This window comes from Lontra canadensis, unplaced genomic scaffold, assembly GCF_010015895.1.
Source record: "Lontra canadensis isolate GAN:19392208 unplaced genomic scaffold, GSC_riverotter_1.0 scaffold6, whole genome shotgun sequence".
Classification (NCBI taxonomy): Eukaryota; Metazoa; Chordata; class Mammalia; order Carnivora; family Mustelidae; genus Lontra; species Lontra canadensis.
This window is the reverse complement of record NW_022631000.1, coordinates 9,660,008-9,685,844: the sequence shown is the minus strand read 5'-3', so window position 1 is coordinate 9,685,844 and position 25,837 is coordinate 9,660,008. Positions and strand designations below refer to the sequence as shown.

The following is a 25,837-nucleotide window of genomic DNA, read 5'->3' as shown; positions in this document are numbered from 1 at the left end:
CCAGCAGCAGACTTGGGCCACTCTCTGCATTGAATTCTGTTTAGAAATTTGCGGTAGATTGATAAGAGCTCTTTAATTCTGACTGTATTTCGAAAATTATAACAGTTCTCTGTCTTCAATTTTGTAGTCCTCTTCCTGCTTTTCATGATTCCCCTCAGACTAGTTCACCAAACACATCTATTAGTTCCTTTATCCCCATGGGACATCCTTTGTCTCAAGTGAGAGACTTGAACTTTAAAAAAAAAAAAAAATTTACAGTTGCTCTCTTTTAATATTCAATCCAAAAACAGTTTCCCTGGATAGAGAAGCTGGAAGCAAACCAGACTCAGAAGATTGTTTTCTTAGCATCCATTCATTAACCCCTTTATTATGTGTTAAATTATTATTATACCATTCTTTCTCTTGTTTTAATATTCTACCATTGAGCACCACGCCCATGATTTTCATGGTTCTGCTCTTATTCTGATATAAGTTCTAAAGCCTTTCTTAGCCTCTTTCACAAGCCTCAGATCCTTTTGGCTTCACTCTTCCTAGTCCTTTTATCAGTCCATGGTTTCATTCTGTGGTCACTTTTGGTCATAAGCTCTCCCTTCATATTTTGTTGCTCAGGTAACCTAGTCAGCTGTCCATGCACATCTTGATATTTGAACCCATTAGTGAGGTCCCTAAGAAATCACAGGTTTTTTTTTAATCTCTCCTCTTAATTAGGGTAATTTACAATTCCACAATCAAGATTTCTTTTGTAAGGCTCTTTTAATCTTAAAGCCTGTCTTTTCTAGAAGTTTCAAAGTATTAAAATGATTTCAAGTATGTGCCTGTTGGATTTCCAAATCATAATGGAAAAATCGTTAATACAATTTTGATCCTAAAATTAATATTTAATTTCAAATATTCATCCTGGGTTTGGAAAGAACAAATTGTGAAATAATTTCAAATGACTGTAATTATAGATTAGTTGGCCGTTGGGCTAAAAAAGTTTCATTTTGTATGCAAGCCGGTGAGTAAAACCAGTGGCACCCGTAGTATGCTTAGAAAACCTCTTTGTGTTTTCCCTTTTCTATTTACTTAAAGGAGGCAGATCCTCAGCCATTCACCCACCATCTAAAACTTCCTTTTTTGCCGTGTTGTTCCACTTGGCCTTTGATGGCCCTTACCTTGTTGGCAAGGGTTTACTTGGTGGAATAAGATATTTGGACAGTTACCACAATGAATTCTAGACGCAGGTAGAAGAAAGACACATTGGCTTATTGCATATACTTCCTCCAAGACACTCTTAAAACCAATCCAAGGAGTCAGAGCATTTCTGTGAACTGTAAATGAATCACTCACCTCTCTGAACATAAAATAATGAGGTTCCTTCAGTGAGAAGGTCGACTAGATAACTGTAGGTCTCTTTCTGCTTTAAATTTCGACTCTCTACTAGAGAAATGTTTGGGGTCAGGGTATGTTAGGATGTTTTTGAAACAGAACCTAAAATGGAATAGAGTGGATTCTAGGCGGACGACAGGAGGTTGTCTGGGCAGAGGCCTATAAGAGAAGGGAACCCCAAGCAGTCACCCCATGCACACCAGTTGCAGGTAATAAGCATCATGAAGAAGAACTTACAAAAACACAAGTTCCAAAGGCTCTTGGATTATTATATATACCATCTACACTTTATTAAAAGGCTATTGTAAGTTGTATTAAGAATATATTGGTTCATTTTTACAAGAGGATGTTTGGAAATAAACTGCTGACACTTCTTTCATTTCACATTATCGTGTGATCATCAAAATGTGATTGTTTTCATTTTGTCTGTCTTCTGAAGAAAAACAAGAGCCGAGCAGTGATACTCCAGAAAGAAAGAGAAACTCTTCATTGCCTAACCGGGAGAGGTGAGTGTACTGCAATTACACACATTCCAAGTGAATGCAATTATACTGTTGCAAAGTGATTATCAATGTTTAAATACAAGAAGAAAGAAAATAATAGCAACAAGCAAAGGCAATTAAGAATGGAACCAAATTTACAAAGGAGACGAGAAAGAAAAGAATACGGCTAGGTTTCTTACCTTTTTCCTGAACCTTTTTATTTTCTTTTGTGAAGATTTGGGGATAATGAAGTGGAACAGGCTTAACTTCCTACTCACAGCGAGCAACTAATTCAAATTACTCTAATGTAGTGAAAGAACTGAAAATGTCACATGTATATAAGCTGTGAATATGCGATCAGAAACCTGTTTTTTTGTGTGGCTCATTATCTTATTGTTACACGTGTATGTAATTGTAATCATTGCATGCTAGAATTTTCTTGACATGAGACTTTTGTCACTTTTAACATAAAATCAGCTGAATAATTTGGATGCCCAATAAAACAGAAAGGACGTTTCCAAGGAAGCGAGCTCTTACCCTCACTTAGACAAACTTGTCAAAGGTGCTTCCCAGGCATTTGGACCCTGTGACTGTGAATCCAAATCCTGGGCCCTTTTTGCATAGGAGCACATTGAATTGAGTGTCGGAGAAGAACAGAGAGTTGTTTTATTTTCTGCATTTGCTGACAGACCCTCTCACTTCACTGTTCTACTCAGAAGCCTTTCATGGCCCCATCACTTGTGAGATAAGTTACAAACTCCTCAGCACGGTGGAAGTCCCTTTCACTCCTGGCCCTTCCTGGAGCCCCCACTTTGCTTGCCAGAGTTTCTGAGTTGATTTGAGTTCTGTTTTATCACATTTCCATCTCTGTCCATGCTGCTTTCTTTGCCCTCTGCAAGCTGTATACAAGTCTATAACTCTTTCCTTCAAGTTCGGGTTCAAGTGTTCTCTCCTCTGGGACCCCCAACTCTCACAGGCAGACTCAGAGTTTCAGAGAGCCACTGATGCGGTGATCAGAGCGGTCATAACTCCTTCAACTTCAATAATTATCTGTTAGGGGCGCCTGGGTGACTCAGTCGGTTAAGCGACTGCCTTCGGCTCAGGTCATGATCCCAACATCCTGGGATTGAGCCCCGCATCGGACTCCTTATTTAGCAGGGAGTCTGCTTTTCTCTGGAGCTCTGTGATCTCTCTCGCTTTCACTGTCTCTCAAATAAATAAAATCGTTAAAAAAATAATTACCTGTCAAATATCAGCTGTATTTTGACACACGATGGGTGAGCAACACCATTGTCAAGTGGAATTGTCCCTCTGAACATTTGTCTTCCCGTAAGGACGGGGACCACATATTTTCTTCTTCATAATTCCAGGTGTCTGAGCAGTCTTCCCATAGCACTTTAACCACATTAGCCTGTCCCACTCCTGACAAGGCACAGTATCAGATCTTAGCATCCTGCATGTTTTTTTTTTTTTCAGAGCACTTATTACTATTTTAAAGTATCTTATTGAGTAGTCTCTCTTTTTTTTAATGTATTACATTCTAGCTTGCTTACTTTCTGTCTTTTTCACTAGGAGCTAATTCACTCCATAAGAGCAGGGCTGTCTTGCCCACTTCTGTGTCATTAGCATCTAGAATAGCAGCTGACTCAGAGCTGGTATATTTGTTGATTGACTGAATGATGCAGTTTTTCCCCCATGCTGTCACTAGGCCACTTTATGAATAATGGTTTAGCCTAGAGTTCTTTATTAGAATTTGAGTTTAAAATTCATCCAAAAACTAAAACACATTGTGTGTGTGTGTGTGTGTGCGCGTGTGTGTGTGTATTATATGTTACTTTCAGGTTTGTATGAGGTTTTGTGTGTCTTTTTTTTAAATCATCTTTGAATTGTAGCTACAACATGAAATGTTAGAACTGTGGTCCAATTAAAATAGTCTTCATAGAAGAATCTTATCAAACTCATTAATAGTAGTAGTGATGATAAAGATCATAATAACAGTAATAATTAGGCACTATTTACTGAACACTTATTAAGTGTAAGAGTTGGGCTGAATTGTTCGTGTGTCTTGTTTAATCCTCAGCACAGCTCTGTGAGGTTGGTATTATTATTATCTGGCAGGAAGAGAAATGGGTTCGGAGAGGACTCTCTGTGCTCAGGTGTAGTGCACTTTACCTTTTACCTCCAGTGCCAGCATGACTTTTCAGCATCCAAAAAATGATAAAAAAAAAAAATTGTAGAGGACTACCATAATAAAATTTCAGCATAAAGGAAGTTATACTTAATAAGCTTCAGATAGTCTGTAAGTATTCTTTAAGAGACAAGCATTAGTTATAATCTTCTTAACCTTAAATAAAATATCAGTCGAAGTTAGAATTAATGCCAAAAAGCTGTCGACAGTAGAAACACATTCTATTTGATATAAACTCTTGTCCAATTTTTAAATGACCCATTGAATATAAACATAAAACTCTCCAGAGCTATGGTCTTAATATTAGCATGAAAGGATTACAAAAACTCCCTCCTTATTTGACAAGCAAATTCCTATGTGATCTGACCCCTACCTGCCCACACAGCTTTGTCTCCCAAATTACAAGTTCCCCAGCCCTCTTGAATGTGTTTTGTTCTCACAGTACTGAAAACCTTGGGTCTCATTAACACAGTGCACTATTCTGAGCATCCTCATTGTGAGTTATTCTCCGAGCTGCAGCTAGTTACCCTTTTAAAACACACAGCAGATCACCTTGCTTCCATGAGAGAAACCAGTCAGTGGTAGTGCCTGCTCTACTTAGAGTAAACTCCAGTTCCTGCCCCCTGGCCACAGGCCCCAACCCTTCCCTCCCCTGTGCCTCACTTTCCCACACACTCCACCCCGGCGGTCCTGCTTCATCTCTACCCAGGATCATTACACGTCCCCTGGAACACTCTTTTTCCTACAGATTTTGACTAAATAGTTCTTTCAACTGACTTTGCCCTTTTTTTATTTCTGTTTCTGTACCTCCCCTCAGGCTAACACAGAACTTTGGTTTAAAAGCCTCTTTCAGCAAATGAAGCAAATGTTATGTGACTACTGTAATTAAGGATACATTACTGCCAATTCTGTTTAATTGTGGCTCCCCCAAAAATCTTGAAACAAGATTTGTCAGGAGTAAATAGTCATATTTCTAGTTGAAAATTGATTTTCTATAACTCCCTAAATGACAGTTTTTAGCATGACATTTATGGCCTTGCTCTCAGCTGTTGTGTATTAACATTTTATTTGTCATCTATTAATGTTTCTGAATTCATTGGTACCTAATAAATTATAAGTCTGAAATTATAAGTCTCGGCTTGTTTTTGCACAGTGCACAGGTGGAAGGTTTAAGTCCACGTTCAGGACACGGCACCAGCTTCTCTGTGAGGGGTAGTTGTCACGTTGCAGATTTACCAACAAAGTCTTCTCCAAGCACATCTGTCAAGGAAACTGTAAGAAAACTGGTGTCGAATTTAAGGTAAAGATATTTGCTAGCATATTTCCATTTGCTTTGTGGCACTTTCTAAGCCATGACGAAGCCTCATCTTTTTTTTTTTTTTCTTCCCCAGTGGAGTGGTAAAGTTATCAAGAAGATTCAGTAGAATGACTGTATGATCTGTCTCCTAACTAGCTGCTACAGACACACCATGGGATTAAATGTCTCTTGAAATAGAACTACAGTTGCTAATTGCCCGTGTCACGTGGTCTGTCACGTGGTCTGGCAGTATGGGGGATGTTAGTTCTCTCCTGGATGTTATGAAGAATTCTTACTGAATTTCTTCCTCCCTTTCTCCGTTCCTTCATCTTTCATTTTTTATTTATTCTGTTATTGCCTGATGAAGACCTTCACAACATTTGTAATGACCTTCTGGAAAGTCTCCTTTTGTAGCTTTAGATAAGAAACTTATCAAGGGAAATTGAGTTTTAACTTTTGGTTCAGTGTAGAATGTGAACATTTGTGGGCAGGGTAAATGAGGGACTTAGACATCTGAATCTCATTTCTCAAAGTGTACAGAGAGAGATGGGATAAAGTCCAGGATTCAGAATTTTTCCAACTAGGGACCTATGATAGGAGGCTTTACAATCAAGCCAAAGAAGTTAGTATACGGAAGAGTGCTCTAAAATATGTAACATAGGGAGGGAAGAGGGAGGGAGCAGGAACACCACAGAATTAGTGGAGCCAGTTGGTTTGGTTAGGGTTCATAGCCTAGAGTGGTCTGCCTTGTAAAGTAAGAGGCTTTCGGGTAAGGCAAACACACCACATGTCCTGGCTAGAATAGTATTTTTCATGAGGACAGTGACTTTGACTTTCTGATCGATGAATGACTGCAAAAACTTCCTGAAGAAGAGAGTTGGCAAAGAATGGAATTAGAAAGTTGGCAAAGAGAAAGGTAGTGGTGGGGCATCCATATATGGAGCTACAACTCGACTCAGGCCCAGGCTTTGGTCTTGTGTGTGAAAGGAGACTGCAAACCACTCTAAGACTTGAACTCAATTCTACAAAGTCATAGGCTTTATGGAAATTTCTGCAGCAACAGCCAGGGTTGCGAGGCTCTGCATACATGGGCATGAAGGTCACCCCTATCCCTTAGAAACACACTCCTAGCATCTGTCCTGCCCTAGGAAAAAAGAGAAGGAACTCTTGGTTTATAGTAGGCAGATCTGCTTGGACTTTGCATTGGGGCACATCTTCACTAATGATACCAGGGATTCAGAGATAAGTTGTTGGCCAAGAAATAAAGCCAGAGTACTACATTTATGAACAATTAAGTTGTTTTTGCTTGTTTGTGTGTGTGTGTTACTGATAGTATATATTTAGTGTGAGATACATATCTTTTTTATTAACATATAATGCATTATTTGCCCTAGAGGTATAGGTCTGTGAATCATCAGGCTTACACATTTCACAGCACCCACCATAGCACATACCCTCCCTAGTGTCCATCACCCAGCTACCCTATCCCTACCCCCAATCCCCCAGCAACCCTCAGTCTGTTTCCTGAGATTAAGAGTCTCTCATGGTTTGTCTCTCTCCTGATCCCATCTTGTTTCTTTTTATCTTTCCTACCCCCTCCACAACCTCCCACCCTGCCTCTCAAATTCCTCATATCAGAGAGATGATATGATAATTGTCTTTCTCTGATTGACTTGTTTCACTCAGCATAATACCATCTAGTTCCATCCACGTCATTGCAAATGGCAAGATTTCATTTCTTTTGATAGCTGCATAGTATTCCATTGTATATATACACCACATCTTCTTTATCCATTCATCTGTTGATGGACATCTAGGCTCTTTCCATAGTTTGGCTGTTGTGGACATTGCTGCTATAAACATTTGGGTGCACGTGCCCCTTTGGATCACTACATTTGTATCTTTAGGGTAAATACCAGTTGAACACTTGAGTTTTGACCACTTAATCTGCTTGGCACCTGAGCTGGAAGGCCTCCATTAGCCTGGTAATGGGATGGAAGCAGTCCAGGCCGCAGGGTGTTGTACAGATATTACAAGGTTGAAAAGGCCACTTGTCCAGTGACCTGGATGGTCAGTCAGTCTTACACTGTCGTGATCCATGGTCCAGTCCCTCAAGAATGAGATTCTCCAACCAGTTCTGTCAGTATTTGTCCAGAAGTAATATGTAAGCTCTGCAATTTTGAAGTTGGTTAACCATAAATTTGAATCCTGGTTTGTTCCTTCCTGGTTCCAACATTCAGGCATGTCAACTGAGCACTAAGACTGGGTGGTGTGTAATAAATTATATATAAGAACGTGTCTGTATATATCAGTAAATGTGTGCATGTGACTAAAAATGTATGGAGATGACCCCATGTCCAATGATTGGCTTATTGTTTCTTGATAATAGTAGCTATCATTTTTGAGCTGTTACTATATTTTAGGCTCACCCAAGTATCTTGTATATATTAGCTCCTTACTCCCACAAGTTTACGAGATTTGGAAGCTTAGAGAAACTAACACACTCAAAGTCACAATTACACAACAACTAGGACAGGGCTGGGTTTAAGCTATGGCTCCCTGCTTTGTCATCTTGTGCTCTTCACCATTGTATACACATAGACACAGGTGCATATACATATACATACAGAAATGTGTATATGTATATATATACACATAAGTGTGTGTATGTATACATGTACACATTTTATCACACACACACACACATACACACACACACACCCTTCACAGCTCTCCACACTGAGATCTGGTTGCGTTGGAACAGAGTTTGGGTGTGCCGCTGTGTTTCATCTTTCTCCTTATTTTTTCCTTGGTTCATCTTTGTTCTGCATTTAAGTATATCATTACTATTAATTTTAATGTTACATGTGATCAAAAAGGGGATAATGTGATTTAGTGTACTAAGACTTTAAAGTACATTCACTTCTATAATTAGGCATCCCTAGAAAATTAAAATTTCCCAGAAACCATCTCCCTAATGAACATGTAGAATCTTTGGTGCTTGAAATCATCATGCTATTATCAACTGAACACTCTGAAAGCCAAATGTATTAATAAATCAGCTCTCATTACCAGCTTGAATTTTTTTTGTGGTGATTGTTTTACAAAAATATTAAGTGGGAAAAGAATTGTGCAGAACACAAAGCTTAACTGGAACAAAATGAGTTCTACATTTATCAATCTTCTCTCTTGCCTTTAGCAACATGTAGTATGTTTTCTCACATTTCACTAGTTCTTGTCTTTGTTTTTCTTACCCCCTGTACTGTGATATTCTGTATCTGGTCCACGTGTTATTGCTTGTGTTAACTAGACTTCACATGTCTCAGGGCATGAGGACTGTGGTGGATTGTGTAGAATGTGGAGGGTTCCATGTGCTTTACAGTGACCATTGCTCACCAGATTTGCCTTCCTTGTCACCTGCCAAAGAGTCGATGGAACCCTTTCCCTCCACATGGTTCATTCTGGACCTGACCTCATCCTTATCCCTTTCCACAGTGCCACGGAGTCTGGACATTTCTTTTTATTACATGTTAATGGAATAAATTAATAAAAATACTAGTTTTCATTGTTCCTTTCTATTACCTGATTATGCTCAGTTTAGTGTTTTTGGACTTATATTGCTTTTTGTTTTATGTGTATTAGTTTATTTAATCCCCAAATATAGTAACATCTTTGAAAACAGGTTGGATTTTCCACACCGTGTCTAGCATGTATTAGTAGGTATTCAAAGAATACTTTTTTTTTCTTAGTCTCCATGCCAGTATAGACCCCACTGCAAGGCTTAAACTCAAGATCTTGAGACCAAGACCTGAGCTGAAATCAGGAGTGTGACGCTTAACCGATTAAGCCACCCAAGGGCTCCTCAAAAGATACTTTTAATAAAGTTGAGAGGGATTAATGAAAAATGCAGTGAATATTATTGCTGATGTTAAAATATTTTCAGATTATGGGGATGACTGAGTTGTATTAAGCCAGAGGTAGATGAGCTAAACTGAGATCCAGACTGTTAAATTGTATAATATGGTCCTAATATTGGAGTATTAAATCTCAAGTCACGCTCAATAGTAATGAGAATAATACATATTTATTGTGTACTTCTTGTGTGCCAGGCACTGCCCTAAGGACTTTGCAAATGGTAACTCACTTAAACCTTTCAACAGCCCTGTAAATAGACTTTTATTATCCCCATTTTACAGAAGAGAAAATTGAGGTCTGTAGAAGTTGAGTAACTTGCCCACCATTACACAACTCTTAGGTGGTAAAGCTAGAATTTCAATCCTGGCAGTCTCATAGTCCTTGCTTTGAATTGCTAATCCTAGGATGCCTTGTTTCAGTTCATTGCTGTGTATGTAAACTTGACAATAAGGCAGACTTCATTTATTTCAACTCTTTGTGAAAACATACTTTGTGTTAGCTTAAATTTTAAAAGTATCAAAAATAAGTTTGTAAAAGAAAGTCCCTCATTACAGGTGGCTGCCAGTTACGGAAGCAAGAGAAAAGCCCACAAAAGTAAATATACTAGCAATTGAGGTCTGTCAAAAAACGTGATCTGATTCCTGGTTTTAGGAAATGAAGCTATGCCATTTTTGTTCATCTTCACCTTTCTCTTTCACTGGGTTGGAGAAGAGAGTTTTAATCTACCTCAAGTAAGAGGCTCTTTTTCTTAGCCAAGACCAAGTTTATTAACTAGGTTAATTTATATATTTATTCTTATTAATATTTATATATAAATATAAATAAAATATCAATTTTAATTTTAATAAATAAAATATTTATATATAAATATATAAATAAATATATATTAATATATAATATATAATGTATATTTTATATAAATAAATATATATTTGTTTATGTATTTATTTATATTTATATGCTGTTTTTAAAAACAGCAGCTGGATGACCAGGTACTTCTGTGTTTCCTTTCTCATGTCTAGAGATAATGAAGCTGTATTAACCCAAGTAAAAGATTTTTCTTAAGAAAAAACTACTCTGTTGAGGAGGGAATAGGACTGGGGAGTAAAAGGGCACTTGGGTGGCTCAGTTGGTTAAGCATCTGCCTTTGGCTCAGGTCATGATCCTGGAGTCCTGGGATCGAGTCCCTCATCAGGCTCCCCACTCAGTGGAGAGTCTGCTTCTCTCTCTGACCCTCCCCCTTCTGGTGCTCTCTCTCTCTCAAATAAATAAAATCTTAAAAGAAATTTGCTTTTCTGGAAGCCCCTCCTCGGAAGATTGTTGATTTGCTCAGTCTAAACCCAGAAGCGTTTATACCCACCATGACAAGGACTGGTGCTCAGGAGAGGCTCAAACCCTGTGTTGGGAGAAGGGAGGCTGGATTTGGAGGGGGCAGGTTTGTGTAAAAGATCACCCACAAGGGCACCTGGGTGGCTCAGTGGTTTAAATCTTTCCCTTCGGCTCAGGCCATGACCCCAGTATCCTGGGATCAAGCCCTGCATCGGGCTCTCTGCTCAGCGGGGAGCCTGCTTCCTCCTCTCTCTCTGCCTGCTTGTGATCTCTGTCTGTCAAATAAATAAAAAATCTTAAAAAAAAAAAAAAAAAGATCACCAACCTTCTGCTCTACCAAACCAGCCCTAGTGGTGACTTCAGGTCCCTTCCTCAGGGCACCACTTGTAGCTTTGTTTTCCATCCCATTTGATTTCCGCTCATCTCAAACACCCAGAACCCACTCCCCTTCTTACTAACTGGGTGAATAATTCTGGGGAGCATGCACGTGCACGTGTGTGTATGTGTGTGTTTCATGTTTTGCAGTGCTGAGTATTTTAACATTTGGATTGAATTTTGAAACTATAAATGAATATTAAAACATCATATTCTTAAAAAACTAGAACGTAAATTATGTAAGGAACAGCTATTTTATCTTTTGTGTGCCATATCATTTTACAACTGAAAAGTTTTATAAATCCCTTGGATAATATACATGAGGTTCTTAGACCCCTTCACCACAAAAACACTCTATATACTTTTAAGATAGAGTAGCTATAAATTTCTAAACTTCACGTTCTCCCAGGGATGAAATATGCATCATCTGGGTGACTAATCCTAGACAAGCTGTCACCCTACAAATGTGGGGCGCTACTGCCTCTTGGCAAAATGAAGCACCTGTCAGAACAATGGCCAATTACTGTTTGGAAAGAACAGAGTCCACATGTGATTCCTAAGAGTAGTTGCAGAGCCCTGGATGAAAGGAACTACCCTGGAGAATTGAGGTCTTTGGTTTTCATAGGGGAACAAAAAAGTCAGGAGACAGTGTCTTTCCTCCAAGATCTTTGCAATGCTAAGTTTTCCTCAAGGACATACTCAAGGAGGTACAGTGCTTTCCTGGACTGCTTGATTATGGATGGGCATTGTGAGCCCTGCCTGCCTTCCTTCCTCTCTCTCACTCTCTTCCTCTCATCCTTTTTTCTTGCTTCCTTCCTCCCTCCCTTCCCTTCTCTTCTCCTTCCCTTCCTCTTCCCCTTTCCCCTTCCCCTTCCCCTTCCTCCCCTCCCTTCCCTTCCCTTTCCTTCCTTTCCTTTCCTTTCTTCCTACTTTCTTTCTTCCTTTCTTTTTAAAATAAACTTTTAATTTTAAGGTAAGTGTAAGTTCACAGGCAGTTAGAAGAAATAACAGAGATGTCCTGTATCCTTTACCTACTTTCTCCCAGTGGTAACGCTATCACAAGATGTCGGCATTGATACGGTCAAGATATAGAACAGTGCCATCACCGTGAGGATTCTTCCTGTTGCTTTTTTATAGCCACACCCACTTCCTTTTCCCCACAGTCTATGCTTTTTGAGGAGGACTCTGATGACAGTGCTAAAAACAATTTGGTGGGCTTGAATGTTCATCTCTGGCAAGTGTTTAATCCCCAGCAGTTCTGACAGGTGAGTGCTGCGTCCCCGTTCCCAGTATATCACCATCTCCACTCTGCTCATATTCCTAGGGAGATTCTTCTATACTTTTTCCCTGAGTATCAGCTACCATCAGAATTTGGCTACACATCTGTCGAGGAACTTGCGGCAAGTTTTGAGGTAAGCTGGCTTTACTGGAACTTGGAGGGCATGACAGAATAGCCCAAACTTAATCTTCATTGCAGACACATGGTAAAGTGTCACTGGGAAGAGGACCTAGAATGGTGTAAGGGAATGAAGATGGGGATCTTTATACCAAATGGATGACTCAGAATGAAAACTGCATTTAAAACCAGTGTGGCCAAAGTTCTGTTGAACTTGGAGAAGATCTTACAGACCAAGAACAGAGAGTTGCGGAGATGAAAAGAAACAGGACATGGTCCCTGACTTCCCTCCATGACACCAAAAATAGAGTTTCTGTTGCTTGGATACATTTCCTCAGCCATGCTTTATGGGGGGCTGAGGTGAGGTTTGGGTGGATCAACCACGTCAGGTGTGCAGAGCTCTAGTCTGACTAAAATCACTAACATATCATAGGGAAAGATGAGGAAAACTCTATTTACCAAATCTCCTTTCAGAGATAGTGCCATATATGATTAGAAGGAAGACTTGGTCCAGCTGTCTGGCCTCATTTGGGTTGTCCCCCAGCCGCTAAGTCACTGCAGGGTGTGGTGAGGTTGAGTGAGCTATGCAGGCCTGAGGCTTCCAGAAGCTGCTCCCTGGAGCTCAGAAGAACCTTGGGGTATGGGAGGGTGGGAGGATGCCTTCTCTGACTTCATGCACAGCATTGCTTATGGAAAAGGTGGATATACATGGAAAGGCTATTAGTGAAAAGAGCACCAAATAATTTGACAGAGGTGCCATATACCTTAGTAAGATCCTGGGAAGAAACCCTTAATTTTCTAATGTATAACTATTGTTTCTGCTCCCACACCTTCCTACCCTTACCTCATCCTCCTCCCTATCCCACCCCAGCCCCCGCCAGGTTTCTGACTCTGGTACTTCACTGGGACTGTCTCATGAGGCCACCAGTGACCACTGAGTTGACAAATGCAGCGGTCACTCTTATCTGACCTCTGAGAGACCAATCCAGCTGGCCACTTTTTTCCTTCTTAAACTACTTTCTTTGTGTCATTTCCACGAAAACACACTTAGCATTTTGTTGCTTTTCTTCCTCCCATCTTTTCTGCTGGCAACTCAGTTCCTTCTCTCTTTGGTTTCTAAATGTTGGCACATCTGAGGGCCCATTCCTGGGCCCGTTTCTTCTTTCTGTTAAGTGCTGTTTCTGGGTGACCTTGACGAGTCTATGACTTTAAATACTATCAATACTGTATGCCAGTGACTACCCAGTCTCTTTCCGTGATGTTCCCATTTAGAAGATCCAGACTCCAACCACCTCCTTGACTTCCTCTTAAATAATCTTTGCCATTTACTCTGCCTTCTCGTTTTTTTCTTCTGTAATTGTTTAACCATGTTGTTTATTAATTATGTAAACTGCCTTACTCTCTTTAGTATACTTTAGTTGATTAATTTAATTAGACCCAAGCTTAAAAGACCCACAATACCAGTGTTGGCCAGTTCTAGGCTTTGATGATTTTTTATATTAGATACTTCTCATGTTAGAACTCCGTTGTAAACAGCTCATTCTCTAAAAGTTAATATCCTGTTCCATTATCATTTACAAAACAGCTGGAGCAATGCCCAGAGCAGACAAATAGAAAGCTGAGAATGTGCTTCAACCAGGTAAGCTTTTTTTTTTTAATATAAATGTAGTCATTTATATTCTAAATGATCCCATATTCCAAAGGAGAAATAATATACATTTCCAAATGTTAGGTTTGGAAGGAAATCAAATTTGCATTCTCTTATCAAGACTAAGATTAATGTGTAGCATATCAGATGTCACAAACCAACATCTTTTTGAATTTGAAAATGCAAATGTTTCCACAGCAGAAAGCTCATGAAACATTGGGAGTAGGACTATATTTTGAACAGAATACATGAAGTTTGCTGTCTTTAAGAAATAGATTAAGTCCTTGAGACACTGGACTAAACTAGAAAACATTTGCAGATTAGAGTTTTTAATTATTTTGAACAATTTGATATCTCTAGGGTTTGCTTGTTTGTTTGTTTTGTTTTGTTTTGTTTTGTTTTGGTTTGTTTTTTGTTTTTTAGGATCCTGTCAACAGTTTTTATAAGTTTATGATTTTTCCATTACAAAAGTAGTTATAAAAACAATACTACTAAAAGTACTTATGCTTATAGCCATCTTCTGGAAAACTGTCATAATGACCTGTAAACCTTAAAGACTACGAGGTGCAGGTTGACCCCTGGAATCATGGGAAGCAGAAACAGAAGGAAAGGCAGTGCCTCATCTCTTTTGTAGGGAATGGAGTATATTTGGATATTCTTGTTTCATAAGTGAAATAGAATTTCGAAGTCAGTTCCTGAAGACCTATGACCAGACACACTTGAGATGGAGATCAGAACCTAAACCAGACTCCTCCTTAGAAAGGCTGCCTCACAAAGTATTTGGAGTGTAGGATGTGCCTAAATTTCACACCCTTGTTGATATATTTGCCTCTGATGTTTCTGAGTGAATGCCTACTGGACTGTGATAAACATCTGGAAATGAAGGTTTCCCATCATTGTTCAACTGAAGAGCGAGTTTATTTTCTGAATTGTGTCTGTTGAAAAGGAGTCTCCGAACATTTTCAGGCTGAAGATGTGCTTGACCACATTTCCTAACTAGATTGCAGGACAAAGTTTTCATTCAATATATTTTTGATCCTATTTCTAGCTCTGTATTATTTTAATCCATGAATGTAAAGCAGAGATTGGTCAAGAGCCAGTAGATGTAGGCACTAGCCTAGACCTTTTATATAAGCCAGTACCTCATTAACCCTCACAACCTCGGGAGGTCAATGCCATTATCTTTATGTTAGCCGTGAGGAATGAGAGAGTCAGCAAGGTAATAGTCCAGTGTCGTGATGCAAGTGAGTAACAGATTCAGGATTGGAACCCAGATTTGTGCCACTCCAAGCTTGTTCTCTGCATCACTGTCTTCCATCTCACCCTTGTCCAGGCTGTCCTCCTTCATCCTGTGACAGGGTCTGCATGTGTTAATTGCCATATGTATACAACAGCTTCTCAGCCTTTTGGTGTAAAAGATTTATTGTTTACTTACTTAGAGACCTTGATGTTGCATGATGAGATACATATGGCGGGGGGGTGCTCACAGTGGAATGGGGGAGTGGTGCATCGTGGGCAGGTTGTTTAGTGTCTTGCCAAGAATTGTCCCAACTGGAGGTCTATGGCAGCCAGCTCCAAGAGTTACCAGTAAGGCTCCTGGATCTTCCCAGAGATCTTCATTTAGTGGTTAGGGATCTCTGACTTAAATATTTAACATCATGAAACTTAGAAATTTGCGAAGAATTAGTTTGTCACACACCTTAGTTCATCCAGGCTTATGTATGTCTTTCATGTCTGTTTCTAAATGGTATTTTTCTGCTATCTATATGATCAGTAATGGAGCCACGTTGTTGTTGCGTTTTAGAGACCAGACTGAATAAGGTAAGTATTTATGCAGGTGAACAGTGTTAGCAGAAATGATGAGTAGAATCCTCTTAATGTTTAGGGCAAGTAGGAATCAAAGAATCAAAGCAAGATAAACAGTTAGGAGACCGGGACCTCCTGTTGAAACAGAGATGTTGCAAGCAAAATACAGAACATTTGTGATCATGCCTTCCCCAATATGAAACTGCTTGGTCATTAGGACTTTATTACCGATTGGTAGTTTTAAGTGGGTGGTTATAAAAACTCTTATAATCATTTTTTGAAATCCAAGGACAGATCTATGCAACTTCATTTAAGCTGTATACTTTTAAAAAAGACAGCTACATCAAAGCACAGGAGGACCCTTGATAAGTCACAGATATCTTTGGTCACCTTGCCCTGGTTAGTTGTTAGTAGTAGTTAGTAGTAGATGGTTTATGAGCACATAGGTAATTGTACACAACTTGGCTGGAACCACCATCTTTATTCTTTCCTCTCATAAACCATTTGCCCTATCCGAAATGTAATTGCTCCAGTCTACCCAACTAGCCTGCCTCTGAACCTTTCCCCATGCTGTCCCCCAGGACACTCTTGTCTACTCTCCCAGTCTGCAGTTGACCTATTGAAATCCTGCCCACCCAGTGTTGGGTCTGGTCCGCCACCTTCCACTTCAGGTCTTCCTCAGTCTGTCCCTGTGAACTTAATCTTGATTTTCTGTGTTCTGAGAGAAATTTAAAACTTTTTTTTTAGCATTAATTAAATTTTCTGCCTTGTATTGTAGTTTCTTATATTTTATTTTCCCCTTAACTAGATTATAGAATCCTCAAAGTTAACAATTCTCCCTTCTCAAACTCTGTATCCTACCAGCATTCAATCAGTACTTTTGAATGCATCTAGACCCTACCACTTGTACACTAAATCAAATTTGATTGTTTCTGCTGGCCCACATAAACACTCACATGTCAGGTACCTAAAAGGAGAGTACAAAATCTACAGATCTTGTAAGCCAGCCTTCCTTTGTGCTAACTTGTTAGGATTCTGGAGCTCCAGAGCTGCTAGAACTCTGACTTTTTAAATTCAAGGCAGAAAATTAAAATCTCAGTTGAATATCCTTTCTTTCAAATCCTAATTCTGTTCTGAATTAATGGAGTTTGGAAAGGTTCCATTTTTGATCTGCCTCAAATACCTCTACAAGAGTAGGTTTAACCAGCAGAACTAAGCCTCTCATATTGTTACAATTCTCTACTCCTCCTAATTAAAACGTTAATACAACCGGAAGTTCTTTTACATTGGGCCTTGAAAGTTCTCAGAATTGCTACCTTTTATAGAAACCTCCTGAAAATGTTAGTTTAGAAAGGGAAAAGAATAAATCAGGAAACTGGATGGCTGGTGGTATTTGAAGGAAATATAGTTTGCTTGATTACAAAACCGAACTTTGAGAGACTAAGTATGACCTTGAATGCAGTGTGCTATATAAACATTCCTAATGTTGTACTGTACGAACAGTGTTATCTTCTGAACTTTTTACTGTGAAATAATTCTAGGTACATGGGAAATTATAGAATAGTAGAGAGGTCTCAGGTACCTTTCCATTTTCCCCAATGCTTATGTCTTACATAATGGTATAATTATAGTAGAATATCGAAACAACAAAATTGAAGTTGGTGAAATATGTGTCTCATTTTATCCATGTACGTGGATTTGTGTAACCACCATCAAAACCAGGATCCAGACTCCCATCGCCACAGAGATCTCCCTTTTCTCTCCTTTAAAGTCACACTACACATACACACACAAGCACCCTAACCCCAGACAGATGCTCATCTGTTCTCCATCTCTATCATTTTGTCTGTTCAGTCATGCTATAGAGATGGATTCATATAGTATGTGTCACTTTCTGATCCGCTATATTCACATAGCATACCACCCTTCACATCCATTCAAGTGTTATCAATAGTATGTTCCTTTTATTGCTGATAAGCATTTCGGATTTCTTTTTAATTTTACTTGGTTTGTCTTCTTACTACTACCGCTTTTATCAAAAAGTTGGGGCACCTGGGTGGCTCAGTGGGTTGGGGCCTCTGCCTTCGGCTCAGGTCATCATCTCAGGGTCCTGGGATTGAGCCCCACATTGGGCTTTCTGCTTATCGGGGAGCCTGCTTCCTCCTCTCTCTCTCTCTCTGCTTGCCTCTCTGCCTACTTGTGATCTCTGTCTGTCAAATAAATAAAATCTTAAAAAAAAAAAAGTGTTCCCTAGGCTATTATTCAGATGGCAAAAGCCATGAAGTTCTAGAGCTCTGAACACCAGGAACTCTGCATGACTGGTGACATCTGAGCCACCTGGGACCCTGTCCTCCTTATTCTGGCTGAGTTGAATTATTGACCCAACTCCTCCCCCTCTCAAATAAATAAATAAATAAATATCTTGTTTTAAAAAAAAAGCATAAATAATTGGAAGGTAAGTTACTGATACTAATCCATGTCAATTACTTTAAGTATCTTAATGATCTTTAATGAAGAATCCATACTCTAATGATAATCTGTGCCTCACTTGGGGCACCATGCACCTTCTCCCATAAGACGTGATATTTGCACGCTTGTATTATCTCATTCTATAGTTGATCTGGATCTTATATATCTTCGTATCACCTACTACAAAATTCAGTGCCTTGGTTTTAGGAGGAGGTTAGTTAATGTTAAGGAGAATTCAGTATATTTAAGGGGTTTTGTTTGTTTAAAGGATTTTATAAAAAGGAGAAATACACGAGGCAATGAGTACTTATAGGGGTTAATGTAGACAGTATCTGGGATGGGTCTGCAGTGACTGTGGTGGAGGGGGCGGTGGGGAGGAGAAGGGTAAACCCAGAAGACAAATGAGACAAATGAGACCACCTTACAGTTTTCCTGGGAACCCCGTCATTACCAGAACACGGAAATCTCCTTACAGAAACCTTCAAATGTGGATCAAAACAAGATTTGCTCTGTATCTCTTTTCTCAGAATATCCCCTGCCCTCTCCAAATGTTGACCCAAGCAATTCACATTATTTTGAAATTGGAGCATTTGGCCTCTCCATTCCCTTTTCTACGTTGTGAGTGCCTCGTTCACAATATGAAGTCTTGGGAAATAATTAAGACTCTTGAATTTGCAAGGGTCACATGTGTACATCAGTGACCATTCTCTGCATCAGGACAAGGAACCCAAAGAGAATAACAGAACAGGAATTCCTCTGATTGTAGATTCTCTGCTTTTCAACTGCTACAGACATAAGTTCTAAATAACACACCATCATCTGCCAGTAAAGCCCTGCATGGCCAGCCATTCTGTCATTGCCTGTGAGTTCCGGTGCTGTGGAGAGGGGTAACGGGCACCACCAGCTGCCCCCTTTGTGCCTTCAATACTCTGGTATCACTGGTGGGCAGACAGATTCAACCATGACTGGATTCTTTTTCCCTTTCAAAGCAAGGGTGTCCAAGCTCCCTTTGGTGTGCCTCTCCCATCCTCATAGTTAATAGAGTATTGGACGTTTTTCCTTCTCTCTCTCCGTCTTCCATCACATGGCAAGTTCCTTCAGGGTGTCATGGTCTTAAATTTTGACCACCTGTAGTACACAGGTGTAGAGTTGACACTTTGTACATATGTGCAGACCTGGAATATGAAATCACTTTCTGACATTAGGGGGAAAAGTAATACTTGAAAAATATACTAAAACTGTTTTTAAAAACATTCCCAGATCAAGAATGTTTACATGGTCCAATATGAAAGAGAACTAAAGAGAAAAATGCAGTCCATTATCTATGATGCAAATCGAAGAGGAGTGGCTAATGAAGTATCTCTGGGACAATGTGAAGAAAAAAGAAAAATTACTGAAGATAAACTGAATAATCTTCGGGTAAAACTGACAGTACTATTGCAGAAACTCCAGCTGGTAAGTAACAAAATTTGGAGTAGTGGAAATATACTTTGTGGAGAGAGCACTGAGCTACTTCCTCTCCTGCCCTCATCATCCACTTACAGGCTTTGGACGGGTCACTTTATGTAGCCCTTACTCTCCCTACAGGAATATTGAAATTGTAAATAAATAAGCTTCAAAAGTATATATGAGAACATTTTTTAAAGGTCTGTTATTTTTTTCTCTTACAAAAATCAGAAACTTTGCTTGTGCTTTTGGTAGAGTTTAATGAACCCTGTCCCCTCAATAGTGTATTTTCAGTAGGATTTTTTTTCTAATTTTATCAGACAGCAAAATATTTTAAATTTTATCTCAATACATAATTAAGAATGGACTCTTCTCATCTCCAAGGAGAGGTTAGAGAGGTCAGGAAACATTGTGTGAGTATGCTGTTCATCTTGTTTGGTTAGACGAACACATACAGAACAGGGCTCCTGTGATGGTTTGGGCTAATGAGGGAAGGTCCATCCTCTCTCTACAGCATATAGAAATTCAGGATGGAATACATAAAAAAATTAAAATATGTATGGCCATGGTTGAAGAGTCTTTCCATAGTTGGCAGAAATAAATTGAGAAATCAACAGTGAGCCTAGGAAGTACATGGTGTTTTGTACTCAGACATAGGCCCTGAGGCTGGGACAGGAGATAGGGCCTTCCTGTGTCTTTCAAAGTGAGAGGGCAGGAGCTGAGTGCCCCACAGAGAGCCCTGACTGAATGGAGGGTTACCTTGCCCAGGAAGGGGGGTCGGGGAAATGCGCACACATCAGGATAGGATGTGATGAGCGTGGGCTTTGAAGCCAGGCCACCTGGGTTCCAGTCAGCTGTGAACATTTCAAGGTGGATCCATTCCTCAAATATACATCTTTTGGGTTCTTTGGAATTTCCGTTATATTATTAAATACAAAATGAAATTCAGAAAATATTTTTTGCTTAATTTAAGTATACAGCCAAAAAAGATACTACCTCCCCATCCCCACCCCGCACTGTGGGTGGCCTAGGCAACAGTTCTTGTGGTTCTCTTGGCTGTAAAGGGTGGCAGATGTTTTTACGTGTGAAAGATCTGGTATGGAGCCTGGCACCGTTGTACAGTTTCAGTAATGATGGTTTTAACAAACAAAAACTCGAGAGACCAAAGACATTCTATGTCATAAAAATCAAATACTACTCTCTATCAAAAAAGTTCATATGGGGCATCTGGGTGGCTCAGTCAGTTAAGCATCTGCCTTTGGCCCAGGTCATGATCCCAGGGTCCTGGGATCGAGCCTTGCTTTAGGCTCCCTGCTCGGCCGAGAGCCTGCTTCTCCCTCTCTCTCTCTCTCTGCCCATCTCCCCTCCTGCTTATGCCATCTCTCTCTCTCTCTCTCTCAAATGAATAAATTTTTTAAAAAGTTCATGAAAATTATTGGTTTTCAAAATAATCTATGTGTGGCGAGGAGAAAAACATGAAAGAATAATTATTTACTCTTCTTTCTTTGCCAAACCCCTGGGTTTCCCACACAGTAGCCAGAGGAATTCTACTAATTTGTTTCATTCACGAAGTTTGAAGGAGGCAAAGGGGCTTGAGCCCGCAGAATATATGAAATGCTTCGTCTGGTATCATTGGAGAGGGACTCAAAGGATTCCTTGCCCAAATAGATTTACTCTCCTGCTTGACTTGAAATTTCGATTTCCACTGCCTCTGATCACCAGAACAACTGCACTGGCATAGAGTAGACTCAAGAGACGAGGTGGCCCCAAAGCTGAGGGACCGAGCAGGCCCATGAAAAGGCTGAGGGACCGAGCAGGCCAGCCTGAAGTCCTGGAAGGAAGCCTGGTTTGCCAGGCATAGAGCAGAGCCAAAAGATTAGACTCGGCCTAACAGATGGAGAGTTGTCAGGGTCTCAGAAGGGGTCACGTAGGGCATTCCTCTGGGCCAGGGACTATTTGAAAATCTAGGTGAACATGACTATCAGGTGAGTTTATTTCTAGGGATGGGGCCCCAGTCCAAAGCTGGGACTTAGTATAGTCCAGCCTTGTCTGAAGCCTAGGGCAGAGGGACTGAGCACAGTTAATGGGACCAGGGGACCCATTAGAAGAATGGGACCTCCTTCTTCTGGAAGAAGCTAGGAGGGTGGTGTCAGACACGGACTGGGAACAATCATAAAACTGGAATTGTTTCTGAAAGGTCCTTTCTGAAAAATTCTTGTATCCATCAGCCCAAGTTAGAGAGCAGGTTGAGCCCATGGCTCGGCTTGAGGGAGTGAGATTTAAGTCTGTGAAGAGGGAGCATTTGTCCCGCTGTTCATGAATTAAGCAGCCCAGGGAAGGACAGTATGAAATTGCCCAAACAGAGAACTGGGGAAAAGGAGAGAAAAAGAGACAGATGAGAGCAGCAAGCCCAGGGCTGGGGAAAAAGATGCTGCAGAGAGAAGAGGAGTGACAGAGAAGTCAAAATCTTCTTACTCATCTGTTTTTCATATAAGGCTAAAGAGTCATGGACTTTCGAGCCCCGCTTCAGGCTCCTTGCTAAGTGGGGAGTCTGTTTCTCCCTCTGCCTTCCATTCCTCCTGTTTGTGCATTCTCTCTTTTTCTTTCTCTGTCTGTCTGACAAATAAATAAATAAAATCTTTAAAAGAATAAAAAAATTTTTTTTTTAATGGGGAGACAAGAGCCTATAACAGAGAAGGACAAGATGGAGGCAGGTGGCTTTAGGAATATGACAAGTAATTAAATAGAAGGAAAAGTAGGGGCGCCTGGGTGGCTCAGTCCTTAAGTGTCTGCCTTTGGCTCAGGTCATGATCCCAGGGTCCTGGGGATTGAGCCCCACATTGGGCTCCCTGCTCAGCAGGAGTCCTGCTTCTCCATTTCCCACTCCCTCTGCTTGTGTTGCCTCTCTCGCTGTCTCTCTCAATCTCTCTGTCAAATAAATAAAATGTTTAAAATAATAATTAAATTAAAATAATAATTAAATTAAAATAATAATTAAAAATAAAATGTTTAAAAAAATAAATAAAAATAAATAAATAGAAGGAAAGCCAGTTGAACTAACCTCCACTAAGGAAGGGAAAAAAAAAAAATGATCCAAGTTCCTAACCACTTGTGAACATAAAATGAGGTTAAAGGTGAAAACATATTAAAAGACAAAAGGCATTATTCCAGGGTGGGTTTTTGTGCTGCAGGAACCCTAGGGAAGACTGTTCCAAGGCCGCCCGGATTACAGGGGTGCAGCCTGCAGCTTCCCGGCCTGCTCTGATCGTTGATTCTCTTTTCTAGGGCAGTCCAGCAGGAGACCGGGAGCAGATTGACAGGTACTTAGAAGCTTTGCTTCAAGAAGATAATCCCCTTTTCCAGAAAGCTTTAAATAAAGTGACTACAGATGCCGGACATGGTCTCCCTTTAGAAAGGAACTGAGAGTCAAAATCAGAAGTCAGAAAAGATAATCCCTTTTAAAAATGCTAATAAGATGAAGATTCTTTTCAAAACGTGTTTCCCCTTGTACTCGTTAGTGTACGGTTTGTCCTGCTTAATCCTGAGGGGATAGTGAACTTTAGAGACTGATTTACAATTGACACATTCTCCGTCTGGTTCCCTATCTCATCCTGTTGCGGCAGGAACTGTTCCCAGAGTTCTCCAGTTCCCATGTAAGCTACTAAGAAAGACGGAGATGTCAGTTGGGCTTAAATTCTGTTTTCACTAGAAGACTATAATAACTAGGAAATAGTGGCTTTCGAAATCAGTGTACAAAGGACTACAGAATCACCTCCTCTTAAAACTTGTGTTGAAACGGAAAGGCCATGTGCCCTTTCTCCATGACAGCCAATACTCAGTAAAGCAGAAAATAGAAATCCTCAAAAACCGTAAGATATAATTTATATGATAATTCTGTCATTGAGTTGTAGTACAAGTACACGTCTTCTACATATCATGTGAATGCATATTACACATATGTAAGAATTGTTTTTGTATTTTCCTGGGTAACTGATTATTTTTATTTGTTTAGACAGTGTCTGCCATTTTGGACAAAAGCAATAAAGCATTTAATATTTGTGGAATTGTATAATTTTAATTTTACATACATACACACAGTACAAAAATCCAGAACGTGTGAGATGGGATATGGTGGGGAGTCTTCACCTCATCTGTCTGTGGACACTCAGTTACTCCTCTCCAGAGGTGTGCTTTTACCCGTTACTCGTGCATCCATCCAAAAACAGTGTACATAAAACCATAGAAGTCATTATACAGGTATAAATATAAATGTAAAGGCATCCAAAGGATTCTGTTGATTTTTGCAGGTAATATACCTTCACAATCATTCCATATCAGGATCAGTACAGGGAGAGCCTCTTTATCTTTCCCTGCTCCTTATTGTTCTGTGGACATGCTAGAATTTCTTTTCATTATCTCTTATCGATGGTCCCTTAGATTTTTTTCCCATTCTTTTGGGTTTATATGTGCAGATCTCTGTAACTATGTTTATTTCACACATGCAGGTATATGTTAAATAAATCCCAGAAGATGAATTGCTGCGCCAGAGGACATATGCATTTTATTATTAATAGATAGTTCCCAGTGGTACTGCATAAAAATTTTGTTAATATACATTCCCACAGCAACATATGAATGCCTGTTTCCTCACACCTTCAGCTACCTGGTGAATTATCAAACTATTTTTTATCTTGCTGACCCAAGTGGGTGAAAAGTGGTATATCCTTGTAGTTTTAATGTATACTTTTTATGCTGTAAGTAAGATTGAGCATCTTTTCATGTTTAAAATGTATTTGAATTTTTAAATTTGGCTTTTTCCCCATTTTTCTATTTGGTGGTTTTTTTTTTTAAAGATTTTATGTATTTATTTGAGATAGCTGGAGCGGGGGGTGCGTGTAAAGGGAGAGGGAGGAACAGACTCGAAGTTGGGCAGAGAGCTCAACGCAGGGATCAATCCCAGGCCCCTGGAATCATGACCTGAGACGAAGGTAGATGCTTAACTGACTGAGCCACCCAGGTGACCTGGTGGTAAGTATTTTCTTACCAATTTATAGGAACTATTTTTATATTAGGGAAATTATGTTTTTTATATTATATGTGTTACAGCTATTTTCTTCTAATTTTTTATTGAAAAAAAAGTTATAGTGTTTTGAGCCATATGGGATTAAAAAATTGTGGGAGGGTTAATGTACTTTTCTTTATACCTTCTGGTTTTGAGTCATATTTAGAGAGGACATTCTAATGCTAAAACTATAAAGAAATTTTACTTTGTTACAATGACTTTAAACATTATATTGTTAAATCTTTAATTCATCTAGAATTTATTTTGGTGAAGGCAGTAAGCTAAAAACCTAACTGTTTGTGTTTCCAGATAGATACAGTATTGTCCCCAAACTATTCATCAAATAACCAATCTCTTCCCCACTGATCTGCAGTGCCACAGTTACAGCATGTTAAATTCCTATTTACATTTGGGCCAAGTTCTAAAAAAAAAAAAAAAAAAAAAAAAAAAAAAATTCTATTTTCATTGATTGTTTCAACTTTTCTCATGTTGGACCCATATTGTTTTGGTAGGTGTATTCAATAATTTTATATTTCAGAATTTTCTTTTGTACATTTGCATATTTAATTCTTATCCCTACTTAGAATTAGCTGTTTCAGTCAATACTTACCCCTCAAACTTTATTTGCATTTTGTTTGGTGTGTGGTGGTGTAATAGATTAAGGTAGTATTGCCTTTTTTTAATTACCAAGTCTTTCTACCCAAGACCAAAATATGGTTTTATGTAGTCTTTATGGGTGCCCTGTATCAGCATTTAAAATATTTCTTCAGATACATCCAGCACATTCTAGTTAAATTTATTGTAATTTAGATTTATCCTTTGACCTTTTAGAAATGAAGTCTTTTCCCCATTATCTTATAGCAGGTTAATGTTTTATATAGCAGGATTCCTGAGTTTGGGATATCAATATTGTATCCAATATAAGAATCCTTTCACTATTTGTAATAGTTTTAAATATTTTTCTGTATCAGCAAGTAATCATTATGCAGATTTTCTTTTAAAAGGATCATTTACATGAAGAAACAGTTTCTGGATCTCAGGTCCTTGTATTCTTGA

General features: G+C 39.4%; 1 protein-coding gene across 1 annotated transcript in view; it reads left to right on the top strand.

The window, feature by feature from the left end:
- The window catches only part of MORC1 (MORC family CW-type zinc finger 1), a 175,511-nt gene extending 152,369 nt beyond the window's left edge, over nucleotides 1–23,142 (top strand). The window contains exons 20-25 of the mRNA XM_032852629.1: nucleotides 1,808–1,874; nucleotides 5,171–5,338; nucleotides 12,279–12,366; nucleotides 13,936–13,989; nucleotides 19,534–19,728; nucleotides 23,005–23,142. Of these exons, the coding sequence (XP_032708520.1) occupies nucleotides 1,808–1,874; nucleotides 5,171–5,338; nucleotides 12,279–12,366; nucleotides 13,936–13,989; nucleotides 19,534–19,728; nucleotides 23,005–23,142 (710 nt within the window). The remainder of the gene's footprint in view (nucleotides 1–1,807; nucleotides 1,875–5,170; nucleotides 5,339–12,278; nucleotides 12,367–13,935; nucleotides 13,990–19,533; nucleotides 19,729–23,004) is intronic.
- The last annotated feature ends 2,695 nt before the right edge of the window (nucleotides 23,143–25,837 follow it).